The sequence below is a fragment of the Urocitellus parryii genome, chromosome 4 (assembly GCF_045843805.1).
Source record: "Urocitellus parryii isolate mUroPar1 chromosome 4, mUroPar1.hap1, whole genome shotgun sequence".
NCBI classification, from domain to species: Eukaryota; Metazoa; Chordata; class Mammalia; order Rodentia; family Sciuridae; genus Urocitellus; species Urocitellus parryii.
The window spans coordinates 83,339,486-83,360,917 of record NC_135534.1 but is presented as its reverse complement, the minus strand read 5'-3'; the positions used below and the strand labels follow the sequence as shown (position 1 = coordinate 83,360,917).

The 21,432-nt window shown below is 33.7% G+C and overlaps 1 protein-coding gene across 1 annotated transcript in view; it reads right to left on the bottom strand.

The window, feature by feature from the left end:
• Nucleotides 1-21,432, bottom strand: part of Cep295 (centrosomal protein 295) — a 53,987-nt gene that overhangs the window by 25,454 nt on the left and 7,101 nt on the right. The window contains exons 5-9 of the mRNA XM_026396091.2: nt 20,634-20,727; nt 14,333-14,428; nt 5,068-5,208; nt 2,644-2,827; nt 2,053-2,220 (exon numbers count right to left, since the gene is read on the bottom strand). Coding sequence (XP_026251876.2) covers nt 2,053-2,220; nt 2,644-2,827; nt 5,068-5,208; nt 14,333-14,428; nt 20,634-20,727 — 683 coding nt within the window. The remainder of the gene's footprint in view (nt 1-2,052; nt 2,221-2,643; nt 2,828-5,067; nt 5,209-14,332; nt 14,429-20,633; nt 20,728-21,432) is intronic.

Below are 21,432 nucleotides of genomic sequence, written 5' to 3'. Positions count from 1 at the left end.
AGACTGAATATCTCCTAATTAACCTGTGGGTAAGGTTAGTTTTTGAAATACATGCTGTAAGGTTCTATATACTCTGCACTATAGTATGGTCACAAACATAAGCTACAGAAGAAAACATCACTTTATAACTTTAAGAGAAAATTAATTCCTCCCAAGTTATTCTTGTTACTACCTGGGGAAACTTTCTCTTCCATCTACCTTCATAAAGAGATCCTGTTGGTTATCAAAAAAACAAGGTAATAATAATTTAAACATTTGTCCACATAGACTGATAGTAAAATGCTAAAACTCAATACTAAATTAACAATTCTCTATGGAAATTGTGGTGCAAATACATATTTCTTTGGCTTAATAAGGAATAAAATTTAAGAATATTTACAAAGGTTGAAAACTAGCCAACTATATTTCTGTATGACCCACATTTAAAGAACATTTTTTTTTCTGAGTTATAACTTATTAACAATAAAATGCACAAAACCTAAGTGTACATTCAATTTAATGAGTTTTCAGATATGTCTATGTAACACCATCCAGATCATTACATAAAACATTTCCAGAGCCTACAAGTGTCTTCATACCCATTCCAGTCAACATGCTGTGAAAATAACCACTATTTTAACCTCAAAGCCACAGATTAGTTTTGCCTATTTTTGTTTTTCAACTTCATAAAACATGGAAATCATATACTTGAGTAATCTTTTCTGGCTATCTTCTTTCAATTACCATCAGTCTGTAATCCATTCATTTTGAAAAATATGGATTAGTTGCTAAAATTTAAAAACAAAGATTTAATAAACAATGAAATTCCTAGATGACTTTTTTTTTTTTTTCTTTTAAAGAGACAGGGTCTATGTTGCCCAGAATGGCTCTGAATTCCTGGGCTCAAGCCCCTCCTGAGGCCTCAGTCTCCTAGCAGCTAGTACTACAGATGTATACCATAATGTCCAGTTCCCTTGCTTTTATGAAAAATGAAAGGATCTGATAACATGAAGTCAGCATCCTAAAATGGAATCTGTAGGAACTGAAGAGTGACTATCCCTTCAGAACTTCCAATTCTGACAAACTAGAGATGTAAATGATACCTCCGATGAAAATAAGTAAAAAAGCTAGATGAAATGGTAAAAATATGTTTTTAAAGAACTTGCTGATCTGGCAGAAGCCAGAAATGAAATTTAAGTGGGAATCCTAGAAAGTCAAATGAGCCCTGAAACCATCTTCCACCCAATTTATGCCAAAGCCAAAATACAGCAACCTTATACTTGTTTGAATAGCAATGTTGGCAGAGAAGAAGACAAGGATAAAGCCTAGAGACCCTACCTGAAGGGTCCAATAGGAGACCTACATAAAGGGTTACATCCACAGTGTAGGGTGCAAATGACAAGAAAAGCCTCAATGGCTTTAAACAAGGGTAATACCAGGAGAGATGGCGGGGGGGGGGGGGGGGGGAAGAGGGCCATTTAATGAAAAGAATTTGGCCTTTAAAGAGATATGGAAGTAGAAAAGGGAAGTGTTAAATGTAACTCCCATTGGTTTGACTTCGTAACTGCAAACTGTGGTACCATTACTAACTAATATAAGAAAGATAGGAAGATAAGATGTAGGCAAGAGATAATGATAAATTTATTGCTAGACACTGAGTTTTAAGCCAAACTAAAATAAAGTTCAGGATGTTGGAGATAAGATAAAATTCAGGAGATGAAATTTTGTGCTATTCATCACTATACATGAAGTACCCAGTAGTAATTAAACAAAGGATGATTTTCTAAAATCTAAAAACAAAAGAAATCTGACTCCAATGACTTCAGAATTGAGCATTTCACTCAATAACCTAAAGAACTCCAAAGTACCTATACATATGAATACAACAGCTTTCCTACCAGGTATATGAAGCAGATCTCTAATGAAAAATATACGAAAACATCATTTCATCTTGCCAACATTCCCATTAGAAATTATTTGCATTTAAATTACACCAGATTTTCCTGTTGATAAATGATTCACATTTTTTTTTCTGTGAAATATTGTAATAGTCAGCTCAGAAGGTGCTTTTACCGTCTATTTCACTAGGAGATATTACTTCAGCTTCTTTTCCTTGAAGGTTCTCAGTTTCACCTGCATTATCTTGTTCCATTGAAAGGTCTAGTTCTTCATCTTGGATCTGATCAGTCACAGCAGGCAAAGGCTCTGGTTCAAGGTGCAAAATCAGGTTTCCTTTCACTTCTTTAAAGAAAAATAGACACATGCTTCCATTCCAACATGATTAAAAAGAATTTGAACATAAAATTTTACCTTATTTTATTTAGGTATGAGGGATTGAACCCAGGGGTACTTAATCACATTCCCAGCCCTGTTTATATTGTATTTTGAGACAGGGTCTCACTAAGCTGTTTAGAGCCTCCCTAAGTTGCTGAGGCTGACTTTGAACTCTTGATCCTCCTGCCTCAGACTCTTTGAGTTGCTGGTATTATAGCATGAACTACTGCACCTGGATGATCATAAAATTTTAAAGGCCATCATAGTTTTTAAATCTAAAATATGAAGTCCTCTTTCAAACTGAGAACATTTCCAAACAAAAACTGCTTTATCATCACAAATATTATTTTTGCACCAAAACATTTAAAAGCACTGCTGAAAATATCTTACTCCTGTCTGCATTGTACATATCTTCAAAGGCAAATTCCAGCTCTCTCTGCCAGTCTTCTTTCATTTCATTGCGCTTGTATGGAAGTTCAACTAGTTGTGGTGGCATCTGTGCTACAGTCTGTCTCCTACGTGCCAGGTCCTCTTGTTGTAGCTGTTTGAGTTCTTTCATTAATTTCTCTTGATTCTTTAAGAATGAGGATTAAAACAGCTGAGTCAAACTTTAGATAGTTACATTAACAGTGAGAGGAAAGTGAGGAAACTGGGAGAAAGAGGGCCTGGGATCTATCCTCTCCCCTACTATTCAACAAATATTTGCTGAATGTCAGTTACTATGAAAAATGCTAGGGAAAAAAAAAAAAAAACCCAACCTTTGTTTAGTAGTGAGACAACAAACAACTAGCATTATGTTAATACTATGAGAAGGTGGTACTGGTTAGGTCATAAAGTTTCTGCCAGTTAGAGTTCTCCCTTCTGGGGGAAGTCATGAAGTTATTTCTATTTAATTTGTCACAACTCCTGCAATGTACTATGGTCCAATTCTCAATATACCTGTCTCAAGGAAGCACTAAGATCCAGAGTTACTGTGGAATGTGGCGTCTTACTCCACATGCTTATCGTTTCTCATGATTAAAGGAGTCTGCATGTATCTATGGGGTGTGGCTTATATTAAAGTTTAAGTACAGCATTTTAGTGAGGTTATCTAACTGAATACTGGTGGTATCAGGTAAAGAGGAGAGAGAATGAAGACAGAACTCTCAGTCCTTGGGATGAGAACTTAGATAAAAGTGGGTAAAGGAGAAGTACAAATAAGAGGACACAACTGCAGCACACAGGTGTGGAGATGAAGGCAGGGAGTATTCAGGAATAGTGAACAGCTCACTATAGCTAAGGCATGGAGAGCAAGGGCGAGTAAAGGCAAAAAGATTAAACTGAGAGGCAGACAGATGCCAAATACTAGTTCCCACAGACTCCAGCAGGAAATAAGGCCCCAGAACACAACAGAGTTTGCAGCAAAAAGGGTCAGACAGGGAAAAGGAAATCTCTTATTAGCAGTGACATTACACAGCTTTAACCATTCGTATGAAAGAAGCATGTTTACAATAGGTAGAGAAGGTCTGCAGCTTAGGTGGTTGTCCAGTGATGATATATACATATTCCTTATTCTTTCGAAAGTTTTAAATATTATGTCATTTGGAGATGACTTTTTTTTTTGCTAAATCTGAAAAGTAATCAAATTATTAACAAATTCTCTTCATTTATGATTCAAATCACCTCACTAATTCAAAACTTTTGATTAAGTGTAATATTCTGGCTCCTTGAAATCTTTACATTATTCTTCTTATATTAATTTATAATGACAATTACCATGATCACTAACATTTACTGTGAGCTTATGAAATTCCATGCACATTTCTAAGGGCTTTACTAAACTCATTTAATCCTCATTACAGAGATGATGACACAGAGCTCAGAGAGGTTAAGTAACTTGCCTGAGATCAAACAGTCAAGGAGTAAAGAAGAGAGGTAAATTCAGGCAAACTTATTGTGGGGACCACTTTCCTAACCACTAAACACTATTGCTCTTATTGAAGAATGTGTTTAATTTATGATTGCTTTTCGTGCTTTTTTCTATAGATTTAAGCCTTAGAAGTATAATAATAATAATTTAGACATTAAGTTATTTTCGTCATAATACACTTTCAGTTGGCAAAAGTCTAAAATTTAAGGGAAAAGATCATAATTTAGTCCAAACCATACAAATAAAACTTTTATAAGGTAAGTGTTTAATTTCTACATAAGTGCTTAAAAATTCATCCCCAAGGTGGGTATTTAAAATATCCAAACTCATTAGTCAAATTCAAGAAATAAAATGAGGCTTTTAACAGGACAATTTTTATACTATTTCAGAAATAAGCACTAACTGAACAATAAGTATGACAGAAGAGAAGCTAAAATGATACTATTTCGCAGGTCTACAACAGTCACTTTTTCAAAACTTCTTCAGAGCAAGGATCATGACTTTACCTTTCAATCAATATTATGCAACGTCAGTAAGTGCTTAGCTCAATAAATATTTAATGAATTGAATCCTCAATAAAGCACAAATGCAATTCAAATTATTAAATTAGGAAAATGATTAATTTCTTCTCAGGCTATTTCTGGACTGAACTTAAAAGTAATTTATAAGTAAAATATTTACAGCAATACGTTGAAAGTGAAAATAGCCTACTCCAACCTGATATCAAAGTAGGATGGCAAAGGAGGTTAGGAAACAAATCACATGAATCAGAACTATATTTAACACCTTCACACCCCTTACTTTAAGCTCATTCACTAATCAGTTCTGCAATGCTATTATAAGCCTATCAGTAGTAGTAGTACCATTAGTAGTAGTAATTATTACAGGTACAATTTAATTCTTACTTGGGCCAAATGGATCTTTTTCATGGCTTGGAAACCCCGTACATGTGCCTTTTCAAACTGCTCCATTCTCTCTTGTGCTGCCTGCTTTTGCAGTTCTTCCAGTCGTTTAGCTTCTTCTTCAGCGGCCAAGTGAGCATCTGGCTAGCAATCAATCAGTAACATTTTAGATTGACTTTAGATAATTTTTTATAAAAGTATGAAACAAAATAATTTAACAGCAAAAAATTTATAATCATGTTTTTTACTTACATAAAATTACACTGTTAAGAAGAGCTGTTTTTAAATGCCCACAAGAATCAATAGCATGTATTTAGTGTTTATTTATCCAAGCACATGTTTTCCATCATATTTATTTATTTTTTGGTAGTGCTGGGGATTGAACCCAGGGCCTTGTGCATGCAACGCAAGCACTTTACCAACTGAGCTATATCCCCAGCCCATCATTTTTAAGTTAAAAAATATTAAAATGACAATGTTGAAAGGTCTCACAAATATGATAAAGAAACCAAATGACAAACATCCAAAGTCATGTAATTAATATAAAGAAAGGGATTTGTCTGGTTTTTTTTTTTCTTTTTTAGCAAACATCTGCTACTTAGCTTGGTCTAGGAAAAACTAAAATACTAACTTTAATATAAATTCTGGCTTCCTAGATCTTATGTATAGCAATTATTATGCCACTGTATAGCCAATCACCATCTCATTAACATAACAATAGTAATATAACCTGGATTTACTTGTATTATCTGAAAACCATGATCAATATATGTAATCATTTTAAATATACCAGGTCAAAGGAGGAATTGAACCCAGGGCACTGAACTATATCCCCAGTCCTTTTCTAATTTTTTATATGGAGACAGGGTCTTGCTAAATTGCTCAGGCTGCCCTGAAACTTGTGATCCTCCTGCCTCAGTCTCCCGTGTTTCTGGAATTACAGGTGTGAACCAACATGCCTACTAGCTCAGAGCTAACATCTTTATATATTTTATATGTTGAAATTCTATCAATAAATCAAAACAATAACAAACTTTATATGTATAACTAAAAACTCTCATATAGTGGGAAAACAGATTAAAAAAAACTGATGACTAGTAAGAAAGAATATACTGGACAAACAAGTTTAATAAAAATATTTTTCACCTTTGAGTAAATATTTATGCAAACCTAAATAATATGAGGCAGAACAAAAACGAATAAAAAGTAAAATCTCCATAGAATTATTTAGTGTAATAACATGCAAAACATTTAACAAAAATAACCTTTGAGAACATATTATTCCTTTGAGATCAGGAAATTTTCAAGAAAAAAACTGCTTAGGAATTCTTCAGACTCTTGAGAATGAATTAAAAGCAGAATGTCAATTTTGGTAAACCAAAATTTTAAGAACGGAAAACCTTACAAATAGTATATAACATGAACAATAAATATACTTGATCTAAAGAGAAAATAATTAGGGAGGCTAGTTATAGCATTCCTTGGTATATATATCCTAAAGAATTAAAGTCAGCATACTCTAGCAACACAGGCACAGACATGTTTATGGCAACAGAATTCACAATAGCCAAATTATGGGAACCAGCCTAGGTGTCTGTCAATGAATGAATGGATTCAGAAAATGCGGCATACAGAATGGAGTTTTATTCACCAATAAATGAAACTATGTAATCTACAGGAAAATGGTGGAACTTGAGAGCTTTATATCAAGCAAGCAAATAAGCCAAACTCAGAAGGTCATGGGTCATGTTTTCTCTCATATGTAGAAGTTAGAGAAAAAAGGAAAAAAAAAATGGGTGGGGGGACTCTCAAGAAAATAGAGACTAGCAGAGTTGAAGGGGACCAGGGGGAGAGAGGAGAGGGAAAGGGGAGATCCTGGGAAATGAAATTAACCAAATTATGTTATGTACATGTTTAAATATGTCACAATGAATCCCACTATTACATATAATTATAATGCAACAATATTTTTTTTTTTAATTAAGGAGGTTGTGGGTCTAGGTTAGTGGTAGAATTCTTGCCTACCATGCACAAGGCCCTAGGTTCAAACTCCAGCACCGAAAAAAAATAAAATTTATGATCCCCAAACAATTTTTGTTCTTAGTCACCAAATTTCAAAACGAGGCTTTACAAGAACACTTTAGACCCCTATAGAAAATTTTAAACAAAAATCTGAATGAAATTGTTAGATTTCATTTTTAGTGGATGCAGGTGAAAAATGTGAAATTTGCTAAACTATGAAAACCACTCAAAAAGATATTTCTGAAAAATTTTTTCATGAGTTATAATCTGTAGTGCAAAAAAAAAAAAAGTAAAGCAGTTTAATAAATACATTTTTCATCTTGTCCATCAGTTATTTGGATAGAAGTCTTTTTAAGTATGATAGCATGGCAAACTATCATACTTAAATCTGATAAATTAAATACGATATTGTAATAAAATCAGAAAACAAAATAATGGATGAGGCTGGAAAAGTACTTTTGGACTCATATTTTGAAAAAGTGTACACAATTTTCATCGACAAAGAGAGAAATATAAAGGCCAACATATTATATTTTGTTAATTGGTGTGTACTGAAAATGAATAAGTAAACATAACAGAGAATTACTGACTTGAAGTAGGAGCATGGCAGGCTAATGTCATTATTCTTTTTCAGCAAAAGACAAATTTAATGATACGAAGGTTTGGAACTGCTGTTTCAGAATATCAAAAAAATTCCACAATATCAACTGTTATAAGTTAAAAAGGCATACTGAACAAACAAAAGCAGTTTATTTATTTAAAAAAAAAAACTCAAGAAGAAAAATACTCAAACACCTATGAAAATAATACACAATTTTTTTTTATTATACTTGCTGTTAAGATCAGAATATTCTATTCCAGAGCAGATGCTAAATTATTATACATGTGAGATACAGATGAAAATTCAGAGATGATTTTATCTTGAAAGCAAAGCTCATTGTTGTTACTTTTTAAATCCAAGATTTAAGAACAGATTTTTACCCAAGTGAGGGAGTAAAGCAGCAATAAAATATTAGAATAAAAACTGTAAAATCATCAATCTATTCTGAAAATATTCAGAGAGCATCTTCTTTAATCAGTACAAAATGCTCTGGCTGGGGTACTACTGTTATGAAACTCTTTTAACTTCTGGTCCAATCTTTAAAAAGTCCAGAAATTGAAGAGGAAAGAGGTCTAGCTAATATCAAAAAGGCAAGCTTAATGACTTAATCTAACATTATCACCTATGTTGATGAAGACAGGAGAAAAATCTTTCTTCATCAATCTCAGTTAAAAGGAAACATGTATTTAAAACTGCAAAAATGCAGTATAGAAACAAAGAGGGCAAATTAGCAACACACTAGTTATTACTCCTGTATTACAATGACATTGAAAACATAATTATATTTTGTATAATTTTTAAATAAATCTCATATTTAGTCTCAATTCTCAGGGGTTCATTCTATGATGATGATATTCATGCTATGTATTAACTGAGTATGGTTAACACTTGCTATTAAGCAGTCAACCAAAATGTACATTTGTTGCATTTTAAACTCCACACAAATACTCTACTGATAGCTTATTTTCCTAGTGACCAAAAGTATTCAGCAGAAATATTAAAATCCACTGTTACAAAGAATTAATAATTATAATAATAACAATATATCATTTATCACTCTTAAGATTGTCAACTATTTTTAAACCATAGTATTCTATGCAGGCAATGGTATGGTAAGACAACCATTTTCATATTATTGATATTTTTTAAAAAGACAATTTACTATCAAAAGTTTTTCATGATTATGTAACAAGAACATGGCAAGTGAGCTTCAGGACATACAGGGTCTGACCATTTCCCTTTTGGAAACTGTATAACCACAAAATAATGTGGAGAGGCAAGATGGTGGAGATGAGCTAAGCAGCAGTTCCAGATTTCCTCACAGCACAAATGGGAGGCACAGAAGGAAAAGCAAAATTAAGAGAATTTTACCATAGGTATGTATATAACTGAACTTGAGAAACAGCAGTGATCAACTTCAATAACTTTTAATTCTTATAAGGTTGAATATATTGAGGCCTTGGCCAGAAGCAACTATAGCAAATAGGCTCAGAGGCATTGTTTAAAGCTGGGCTGATATTGGGATCAGCAGAAATCACACAGTGAATTTAAATACCATTTTCTGGATATTCACCCAATACAGGGATCTTAAGAAGTTCAAAAAGTAGTCTTTCACTTAAAAAAAGGAGTCATAACCATAATGATAATGTGTAGACATACAAACAATATGAAAATAAAAGGGAACAAAACACCCCAAACAACCCAAATGCCTCAACAACAGACTTTATTGACACCACAATGGAAGAAATGTCAGAAGGAATTTAGAAAAGTTCATAGTTAAACTGTACTATGAGGTAAAAGATGATTTGGGAGTGAAATCAAGAAAAATACAAGAAGTGAAAGATCACTTCACTAAGGAAATAGAGATTCTGAAAAACAACCAATCAGATATCCTTAAGATGAAGGAATCAAACCCAGAGAATGCAGACAATTCAAACAGATCAATTTCAAGTAACGAAACTGAAGAAGCATCAAAAGACTACCAACAAAGGAAAACCCAGGACTAGATGGATTCTCAGATGAATTCTACTAGACCTTTAAAGAAGAACTAATAGCAATCCTCCTCAAATTATTCCATGAAATAGAAAAGGAGGGAATTCTTCCAAACTCATTCTATAAAGCCAATATCACCCTGATGCCAAAATAGACAAAGCCACACCAAAGAAAGAAAGCTTTACATCAATACTCTTGATGAACACAGATGCAAACATTCTTAATACTGGCAAATTGCATACAAAAACACATAAAAAGATAGAGCACCATGATCAAGTGGGGTTCATCCAAGGGGTGCAAAATTGGCTCAACATACAAAAATTAATAACTGTATTCCACCACATAAATAAACACAAAAATCACATTATTGTCAACAGATACAGAAAATGCATTTGACAAAATACAGCATCCATTCATGTATAAAACACTAGAAAAACTAGAGACAGAAGAAACAAAAGTTGTAAAGGATATATAAGACAAACTCAGAGCCAACATTATTCTGAATGGAGAAAAATTGAAAGCATTCCTTCTAAAAACAGGAAGAAGACAGAGATGCTCACTTTCACCACCTCTATTCAACACAGTCCTTGAAACTCTAGCCACAGCAATTAGGCAAGAAAAGAAAATTAAAGGGATATGAATAGGAAAAGAAAAGCTTAAACAATCTCCAAGGACATGATCCTATTATTCAGAAGATCCAAAACGCTCTAAAAGAAAACTTCTAGAACTCATAAATGAATTCAGCAAAGTAGCAGGATACAAAAAAATCAACACATAAATCAATCACTTTCCTAGACTCTAATGGTGAATCTACTGAGAAAGAAATTAGAAAAACCATCCTAAACACAATAACCTCAAAAAAGAAAAACAACTTGGGAATCAATCTAACAAAAGAGGTAAAGGACCTCTACAATAAAAACTATAGAACCCTAAGAAAGAAAATGAAGAAGACTATAGAAGATGGATAGAACTCCCATGTTCTTGGATAGATAGAATTAATATTATCAAAATGGCCATAGTATGGTAATGGTTTGGATATAAGATGTCCCCCAAAAGTTCCTGTGTGAGACATGCAAGAAGGTTTAGAGGAGAAATGATTGGATTATGACAGCCTTAACCCCAGCACTAATTCAATCCCATGATGGGATTAACCAAGTGAGAACTTAAGATGGATAAGGTGTGCCTAGAGGAGATGGTCACTGGGGTGAGACTTTGGGGTATATATTTTTTATGTGCCAAGTGGTCTCCCTTTGCTTTCTGATCATCATGTGAGCCACTTCCCTCCATCTCACACTCTTTTGTCATGATGCCTTACTTCAAGTCCCAAGGAATGAACCCAGCTGTTTATGGACTGAGACCTCTGAAACCTTAAGCCTTAAAATTCACTTTTCCTCCTCTAAAATTGTTCTTCAGGTCCTTTAGTCACAGCAGTGAAAAAGCTGACTAAAACGACTACCAAATCAAAATTCCAGTGATGTTCTTCATAGAAATAGAAAAAGCAGTCATGAAATTCATTTGGAAACATAAGAGGCCCAGAATAGCCAAAGCAATCCTCAGCAAGGAAAAAGAAGTAAGAGGCATCAAAATATCAGACTGTAAATTATAAAACAGAGCTATAGTAATAAAAAGAGCATGTTATTGGCACCAGAACAGGCATTAAGACCAACGGAATACAAGACACAGAGACAAACCCACATAAATACAGTTATCTCATACTTGATTAAGGTGCCATAAACATTCATAGGAGAAGAAAAAGCCTTTTTAGCAAATGGTGCTGGGAAAACTGGAAATACACAATGAAATTTACCCTGTATAAAACTCAACTCAAGGTAGATGAAAGACCTAGGAATTAGACCAGACATACTGCACCTGCTAAAAGAAAACATAGGACCAACACTCCAATATATCAGCTCAGAAACTGACCTCCTTAACAAGACTCCTAAAGTGCAAGAAGTAAAATAAAAACTCAATAAATGAGACGGCATCAAATTAAAAATCTTCTTCATAGCAAACGAGCACGAAGAAACACCCTACAGAATGAGAGGAAATCTTTGCCACTTTCTTCTCAGAGAGGTTTTAATATCCAGGATATACAAAGAAACAGACTTCTCAAAAGAAGAAATACCAGGCCGGGTGTAATGGCACACACCTATAATCCCAGCAGCTCAGGTGGCTGAGGCAGGAGGATCACAAGTTCAAAGCCAGCCTCAGCAATTCAGCAAGACCGTCTCTAAACAAAATATTAAAAAAATGCTGGGGATATGACTCAGTGGTTAAGTGCCCCGGTACCAAAAAAAAAAGAAGAAGAAATACAGTCAACAAATCTATGAAAAAATGTTCAATATCCCTAGCTGTTAGAGAAACTCAAATTAAAACAATACTGAGATTTCATTTCACTCTAGCCAGAATGACAATTATCAAGAATACAAATAATAAACACAGGCAAGGATATGGGGAAAAGGGCACACTCATACATTATTGGTGGGACAACAAATTGTTGCAACCACTATGGAAAGCAGTATGGGTATACCTCAAAAAACTAGGAATGGAACTACCATTTGACCTGGTTATACCACTCCTCAGTATATCTGAAGGAGTTAAAGTCAACATACTACAGGGATGCAGCCACATCAGTGTTTATAGCAGCACAATTCACAATAGCTAAACTATGAAGTCAACCTAGGTTGACTTAAATAGATTAATAAAAAAAAAAAAAGGTGGAGGTGGGGTTGTGGCTCAGGGATAGAGCTCTAGCCTAGCATTCAAGAGGCACTGGGTTCAATCCTCAGCACCACATAAAAATGAAGAAATATGGTACACATACACGATGGAAATTATGACATTTGCCAGTAAATAGATGGATCTGGAGACTATTATGCTAAGTGAAATAAGTCAACCCCCAAACAACAAAAGTCAAATGTTTTTTGTTTGTTTGTTTTTTTAAAGTTTTATTTCCAACTCAATCAGAATTTATTCAGCAGGAGTTTCATTTTTTAGGATTTTTTTTTTTGTACTGGGGATTGAACCTAGGGCTTTGCGCAAGCTCGACAAGTGCTCTGTCACTGAGCTACATCCACAGCCACAGCTCCAGAGTTGTTTCACTTTTTTTTTTAATATTTATTTTTTAGATGTAGATGGACACAACACAATGCCTTTATTTTTATGTGGTGCTGAGGATCGAACCCAGGTCCCGCTCGGCTAGGCGAGAGCTCTACCACTGAGCCACAATCCCAGCCCCCAATTTTTTTTTTTTTCTGATATGTGGAAGCTAATCTACAATAAGACAGGTGAGGATTTAGGATAAAAGTCCAGTGAAGTAGAAAAGGGAAATAAAGAGAAGGGAGGGGGAAAAAGAAAGACAGTAGAATGAATCTGACATAACTTTCCTGTGCATATATGAGTATACCACAGGGAATTTCACCAATGTGTCCAAACACAAGAAATTGATTTAAAAAAATAATAACTATGGGTAAATAGCAGAAAGATCAGTAGAGGGAAGGGAGCAGGGGATGGGGGAGAGAAGAGGAAGGAGAAGTACTGAGGACTGAATTAGAATAAGACACATTCCATGCTTGTATAATTATGTAGAAATGGATTCTTCTGTCATGTACAGCAAAAAAGAATCAATAAAATAAAATAAAAATAAAAGGCAATTTAATTACCTATATCAACTGTTATACAGTTTGGAAATAATTACTCTTCTAGGGGTCTATTTGCAATATAAAATCAGATGTGGATATAAATAGTATAAGATAATTATGTTTACATCATTTATAGAAGCAAGTAAACCAAAATAACATAGGAATGACTTTTAAAATTCTATAATAAACAATTAAATGGCTATTATAAATTATGTTTTTAGCCAGATGTGATGCACCCATGACTAGTGAAGCTGAGGCAGATTCCAAGTTTGAGACCAGTCTTAACAACTTAGTAAGATCCATTTCAAAATAAACAGTAATAGGACTAGGGATATAGATTAGTGATAAAGTACCCAATCACCAGAATTGCAAAAACAATAATTTTAAAAGTGTGTGTAAGCCAGCTACAATGGCACACGCCTCTAATCCCAGCTGTTTGGGAGGCTAAGGCAGGAGAATAGCAAATTCAATGACAGCCTCAGCAATTTAGCGAGGCCCTGAGCAACTTACCAAGACCCTGTTTCAAAATTAAAAATAAAAAGGACTAGGGATATGGCTCAGTGGTAAAGTGACCTTGGTTCAAATCCCATGGGGGACATATGTATATGTTTATAAAGACAGATTAATGAATTAAATATATTAACCATACTACCCTTTGGTCATGGAATCATTGGTACTTTCCCTAATTAACACTCATGTGCATAGTTCCAAATTTTTTCACAGAGAGCATAAATTTATTACTTTATATAAGAAAGTTTTAAAAATCCACCATTTTAAAAGATAGCCATTTAAATAGCTATCTACTTTCTTTTATTCATATAAGAACACTGCATATCTGACATGAAAATCCAAAACATACTTACATGATTTTGATCATTATTGTCCTAGTATGATTAGTAGAATTATTCAAATTTTTGAAATCTGGCAAAACCAGACACAGAACCAAAATAGAAATGAATTCAGTGAACACAAATAATAAAGTGAGAGTACGAATAAACAATAAGTGAATCACCTGTTTTGTGACCATCTCTCTATTCACAAGAGTAGAAATATGATGGTAGGTAGAACTACTGGTTTTCATTGAAGAAATTCTTTTTACTTCAATGTTCTGAAACACACAAACATAAAAAAGAGAGCTTAGGTTAAAAGCATTAATTTTCACTTAACGCTGGATCCAATGTAAAAACAAACACAAAAACAACTTGCATTTTAATCAGTGCTATAATTTGGGTTTGGGTTTGAATATGGTTTGTCTTCTCTAAAATTTATATTGCAGTTTAATCCCCATTATGATATTAAGAGGTGGAATCACCAGGAAGTGATCTCTAAGGAATGCTCTCTTCTAAGGAATGGATAAACCCTTTCAAATCATCAATGAATTTTTTTCAAAATGAATCTGCTATAAAAGTCAATTTGGTTTCTTGCATACTACCTATCTGGTGCAATATGAGGCCCCAAACATTAACTTGGTATTCTTTTTTTTTTGCCGGGGGGTGGGGGGGTGGGGGAGGTACTGGGGATTGAACTCAGGGATACTCAACCACTAAGCCACATCCCCAGCCCTATTTTGTATTTTATTAGAGAGAGGGTCTCACTGAGTTGCTTAACGCCTTGCTATTGCTGAGGCTGGCTTTGAACTCACAATCCTCCTGCCTCGGCCTCCTGAGCCGATGGGATTACAGGCATGTAGCACTGCACCTGGCTTTCAATTTGTGATTCTGCCAGCAAGAAAACCATCAACAGATGCAGTCCTTCCACCATGCACCAGAACCATAGTGCCAAATAAACCTTTCTTTATAATACCCAGTCTGTGGTACTATCTTATTAGCAATAGAAAATGAACTAGTACAATCAGTAAACCTCATTTGACATTAGCTAAAACTCACAATGAAATAAATCACTATTTCCAAAGTTAAATTATTATGAATTTTAACAAAAGTACCAGATCCACTAGTACTTCAAAACATTTTCCAAGTGTCTTTAATATAATCAATATCTTTTACTTCAGTTTAGAAGTTCACTTCAACTTCCAAGTAATTTAGAGACATATTCCATTTTAAAACATCTGAGTAAAAGTGGTTTACAAGACTGGTCAAATCAAATTACAAGAACTTAATTCATAGGAACACACACACACACACACTATTATATCCTATTCCATATCTAATTACAAAAATTCCATTATAGTTTAATGATACATATTAATTTTTGGTCCCAAACCATTAGCTAACATTTAATTATACTTATTCCACAACAAAACAACTCTCAAAAAGATAAATACACTATTTCTTTCACTCGTTTTCTCATATTTCTGCCTTTCTCACCAAAGCAGATTCAATCTATAATTTATTATGTACTGATATATAATTAAACTAACTAAAGTAACCAGGAATTTCCTAAGTACCTACTATACGTAAAAGAGGTAGGCACAGTAAATGATGTTGAAATGTAAAATAAAATAATGGCTCCTGCCTTGAAGGAGTTCAAAGTAACAGTTCTAATCATTAGAAGTTCTAATCATTTTGTATATAACATAACAAAACGAATGTTCACAAAGAAATAACATTTCTGTTGAGTCTCTTCTTTCTACACAATATACTAGCTATGAAACTATAGCAATGTACTATAACTTCTCTGTCCCTTGGTTTTTTCAAGAAAATTAGGTAGCAAAATACAGAATTAAAATACAAAAAATCATAATTTTCCTAAACACCAATAATGAATTTGCTAAAAAAAGACATCAGGAACAATTCCATTTATAGTCTCACAAAAAAAAAAGAAACATAATAGAAAACTAGGGACCAATCTTACGAAGATCATGAAAGATTTCTACAATGAAAATTGTAGAGCACTGAATGAAGAAATTAAAGAAAGAAGAAAGACCTCCTTGGTTCATGAATAGGCAGAATTAATATTGTTAAAATGGCTATACTACCAAAAAGCAATCTATAGATTCAATAAATTCTCCATCAATATGCTAATAACTTTCTTTACAGAACTAGAAAAAACAGACTAACATTTGTATATTTTCTCTCATATATGGAAGCTAGAAAGAAAACAGGGGAAAAGCCTGGTGGGGAGGGATCTCATGAAGATAGAAGGGAACTGAGGAAGGGACCACAAGGAAGGAGGAAGGGAGAGAAAAGGGAGGTACTGGGGAACAAAACTAACCAAACTATACTGTTATATTGTGTGCACATGTGAATATGCAACAACGAATCCTATTATATATAATGCACCAACTGTGACAATTGTTGTAGGAATCAAATAATGTATAAAAAAATACTTCTAAAACTATAAAGTGGTAGCACTGACATAAAAAATTCAACACAAGCTCAGAAGGGAAAAAGTATAAGATTGAGAATTAATCAAAGATTTGCTTTTTAACTTGAGATGGGCTAAAAGAGTAATGAAAAAAGGGCACCCACTAAAAGAAGAAGTCCCATGACTACAGATAAAAGGAACTGACTTTCTCCCACACTGGTACACTTTCTCTGAAAGCCATGCAAAAAAAGAAAAGTAATATGCTTTTTTTTTTGGGGGGGGGGAGGTGGGTACCAGGGATTGAACTCAAGGGCACTCAGCTACTAAGCCACATCCCCAGCTTTATTTTTATTTTATGTAGGGACAGGGTCTCACTGAGTTGCTTAGCACCTCGCTGTTGCTTAGCCTGGCTTTGAACTTGCGATCCTCCTGTCTCAGCCTCCCAAGCTGCTGGGATTATAGGTATGTACCACAGTACCTGGAAGTAATATGCTTTAAAAATATATATGGTATAAGATATCAGAGATATGAGCCCTTATAACATCTCAGGGGTCTCAATACAAACTATTCTTTAGCAGTTCTATAAAGATTATGGTTGTTTACATTTCAGAATTTAGAGTCTATAATAGTTTAACAGAAAAAAGTGAAAACAGAGAAGGTATATTCATGGAAAGCTAAATATCACAATAGAAAGATCATAAGATTTACAGAATTAGACAGACCCTGACATAAACTCCGATTCTTTCCCTTAACTATTAAATTACTTTGCTCAGATTATTCAGTCCTTGATCTTCAATGTTCCTCACTTGTGAAACAGAGATAACTTCTACCCTGACGAGGTACTATAGTGATTAAATGAGATACAAATAAGAAATCCAAGACAACTAAAATCTATAAGTACATGAAAAGAGTCCATTCTCTTCACTATAGAAAGTTTTCTCATAAGATTTTATTACACACACACACACACACACACACACACACACACACACACACAACACATTATTTTCTTGGATTAATTAAGGAAAGACCTTCTATAGTTTGAGAAGATTAAACAGTCCCATTTCCCCAGACTTCTCAACATTCACATTTGTATTTGTTTGAGTGAACAGAGTTACAAATGTACCTATATTCTGTGTATATGACACTGCTCCTTCACAGGGTATACTTCCAGGGTCCCCAGATACTCACTGCACAACTTAAACCCAAATCCTTTCCCTCCCTTCAATACACACATTCACAACCAATTCAAAACATACTCAAAGACACTGTTCTTTCCCAATGCCTTTAGAAGCTTCAGTAATGGATCTCTTTCTAAAATAATGTTTTCTAATTAAATTAAAAATATAATCACCCAGATCTTGGTCTACAAGAAAAAATCATCACTAAAAACAATCTGGGCTCTTTGGAGACTCCAGATGTGGAAATAGGGAGGTCACAGTGAGCCTGGGTCATACCTGGGCTAGAGAACAAAGATGTGCTCAAGAAGCAGTGAGAAAATAGAGCCAGCTTGAAGTCTGCTTTTGATAAAAATTTCAGATACTGCAAACATCAGAAGAAAAAGAATAATGACAATAACTAAGACTGAATAAATAAAAATTCACTAATCTACAATTATAGTCACAAAGGGAAAGGAAAAAAAGATTTTCCAGCACTGTGATAAGCACAATAAAACTTTACTCCAAAATTTGGTAAAGGGAAGGACAAATTTACATCTGTATTCTTAAAAGGAGCTCAAGTTCACGCCCATTGATGAGAAATATTTCTTTTTTGAAATAGAATAAATGCAGGATGACAATACCAGCCAGGCTCCAAAGTGTTACCTCACAGAATAGGTGGTAACTGAAAAGGGAAAATTATGCCTTTTAGATAGACATACTTCATAGTCACCACTATAACCTACTGATCAAACTTAGAATCATTAATAGGAAAGCAACCGCCATTCTGTACTGCCTGAAGTGACATCATAAACTACACAACATCACCTATACAGTATTCTTGCAAAATATAATCAAGCTTTTAAGCCTACCTCCAGTTTAATGGAAATACAGTGCATAAACCCATGTGGAAATAAGACAAGGGCAGAATATGTGAAACTAGCTTAGTCTCTTCAAAAGTCTAAAACAAATAAGTTAGCAAGAGCTGGGGTAGATAATGCTGTAGAGAAGAGAAACAAAAAAAAAAACAGAAGCAATGTGAGAACCAAGACAGACCCTAATTTTAAAAAGAAAAAGTTATAAGACTAGAGAATTTAGGGCCAATCAAAAAATAGTGATATGGATTGCATATTAAGTGATATTAAGGAATTAATGCTAATTTTCTTAGAGTGATAATGGTATTGTGATTATATAAGAGAATATTCTTATAAGAAGCATGTTCAAATATTTAGGGTAAAATATCACCCCTGTATTTTACATTAAATGTGCAAATAGTTACACTTATCTACTTAAAACCTGTATATAAAAGGTATTAACTGTCCTCTAAACTTCTATGTATTTGAAAAATTTTCATAATAATTTGGAAAAAAGAACAACCACATATTTACATATAATTCATACCTACCAAAACACTTACACAGATAATATTGTTTGATTTTTATAAATTTTTGATCTTGACATTTTATGAACATTAGAAATTATGACAAAAGTAATCAAAAGGCATCATGGCTAAAACACTGCTTGTGTTTTTAGCAGCATACATGGTACTGAGGGAGTGGCTGAAACATGACTCTTCCATCTGAACCCTATTGGATCAAATGTTTACATGGCAGATGGTTCATCATAAAAGCATGAAAATAGGGCTGGAGTTTTGGCTCAGCAGTAGAGCACTTGCCTTGCATGTGTGGGGCCCTGGGTTCAATCCTCAGCACCACATAAAAATAAATAAATGAAATAGAGTTATTGTGTCCAACTACAACTAATATATATATAAAGATAAATATATAAGTAAAAGCATGAAAGTAACAAAATTAAAGACCTAAGAGAATACCTTGTACTATGCTGATGACATGCACATAAAATATACTTGAATATACAACTAAATTAGACATCCCTAATTTCTTTTTTTTTCCTTCTACTTATATTTTCAGACAAAAATAACTATGTATATCAAAGTAGCTAATTCAACAATCACTATAAGCTAATATAAACAAGGGAAGAAATACTTTAAAAAATTAATTTCTTCTTGGCTCAATAAACTTTTTTTAAAAAATGAGTTCCAATCACAAAAGCACACATTTTACTTCCATAAATCTTTTCCATTATCTCATAATCTGAGGAAATTTGAAATACTTATCTGAACCTTAATTTATCCATGAAATGGTGACTATAGTGAGCCAAATCCAAAATGTGGAAACATCTATATGACAATTTATGCTGTTTCTTTTTCATTAAATAAAGCACATTAAAAATAAAAGTGATGCCCTTGGGTTCAATTCCTGAAACCAAAAAACAAATAAATAAATAACTGAAAATCCAACTAAAATAAATAAATAAAGAATAAAAAGGTGCTGTGCACAGTGGCTTGTGCCTATATTCTAGCTACTCAGGAGGCCAAGGCAGAAGGATTCCAAGTCTGAGGGCAACCTGGGCAGCTCAGTGAGACCTTGCCTCAAAATAAAATTTAAAAGGATTAGGGATGTAGCTCAGTGATACAGCACTTGCCTAGCAAGTACAAGGCTTTGAATTCAATCTTCAATTACCATTCAAAACATACCAGAACTATTAATAATTTTTTGAAAACCAAAACCATTATAATTTTTCAAATAAACAAATAAAAAACTTTGAGACCATTGAGGAAAACTGAACATACACTGAACATTACAAAATATTAGGGAAAATAGCAATATTATGTTGTTTTTTAAAAAACATACATACTGAAGTGTTTATGGGTGAAATGGTATCTATAGTTATTTTAAAATACTCCAGTTATACTTATGCATTACTTGTACAATTAAGTTTAAACAAATGAAAATTATTTTGAACTCCATTGAGTTTTAACAGCAAAGTTTTATCATAACCTAGTTCCCCACAAAACTCAAAGTAATTCACCTCGAAAAGAGTTGGAGGAGGTGGTGGCCGACTTGTAATTTTAGCAGATCTCTTTTTTTCCACAAGCAAAGCTTCCTTTCGAGCTTTTATATGCCTTAAAAAAAAAAAAAAAAGAGAGAGAGAGAGAGCGAGATCAATTAATCTCTAAGGTAATATCTCAGGGTTAAAAATAAAAAAGGCAGAGGATCTCTACAAGTCCTACAGTCTGATACCACAGGCTCAGCATACTGTTTATACACATTGGATGTGTATGACAACATTTACCAATAAAAGGACTATCTAAAAACATAAGCTCCACAGTGTAGACCAACCCAACAAACATCAAATGTTTTTTAGAACAGTTTAGAGTTAAAGCTAGAAATGTTGTATAAAATGACCACTGCTGACCAGTAATAGGTTCCTTCTTACGGCATACAAAAAGTACTAATGACTTTCAGAATCTATAGTCTCTACCACTTTCAATATTTTTTCTCCCCCTAGTACCATAGATGAAGCCCAGAACATCACACATTAGACAAGCACTCTACCACTACATCTCTAGCCTTCTTTTAACGTTCTTAATTTACACTGATTTTTATTCCTCTTTTACATCAGTCAAATAGATTTTGGTTGACTTGTACATTCTGAACCAGTTATATATTTCTCTAGAAACTTCGCAACTACTATAACACTCAAAATGTTCAGATTACAAATTAGAAGAGAAAGCTCATTCATTATTAAGTTTACCTCAGTAAACCACTCTCCACTGTATCACACTAGTTAGCACCCATTTCTAGCCATGCTAGTTTTTGAAAATTAA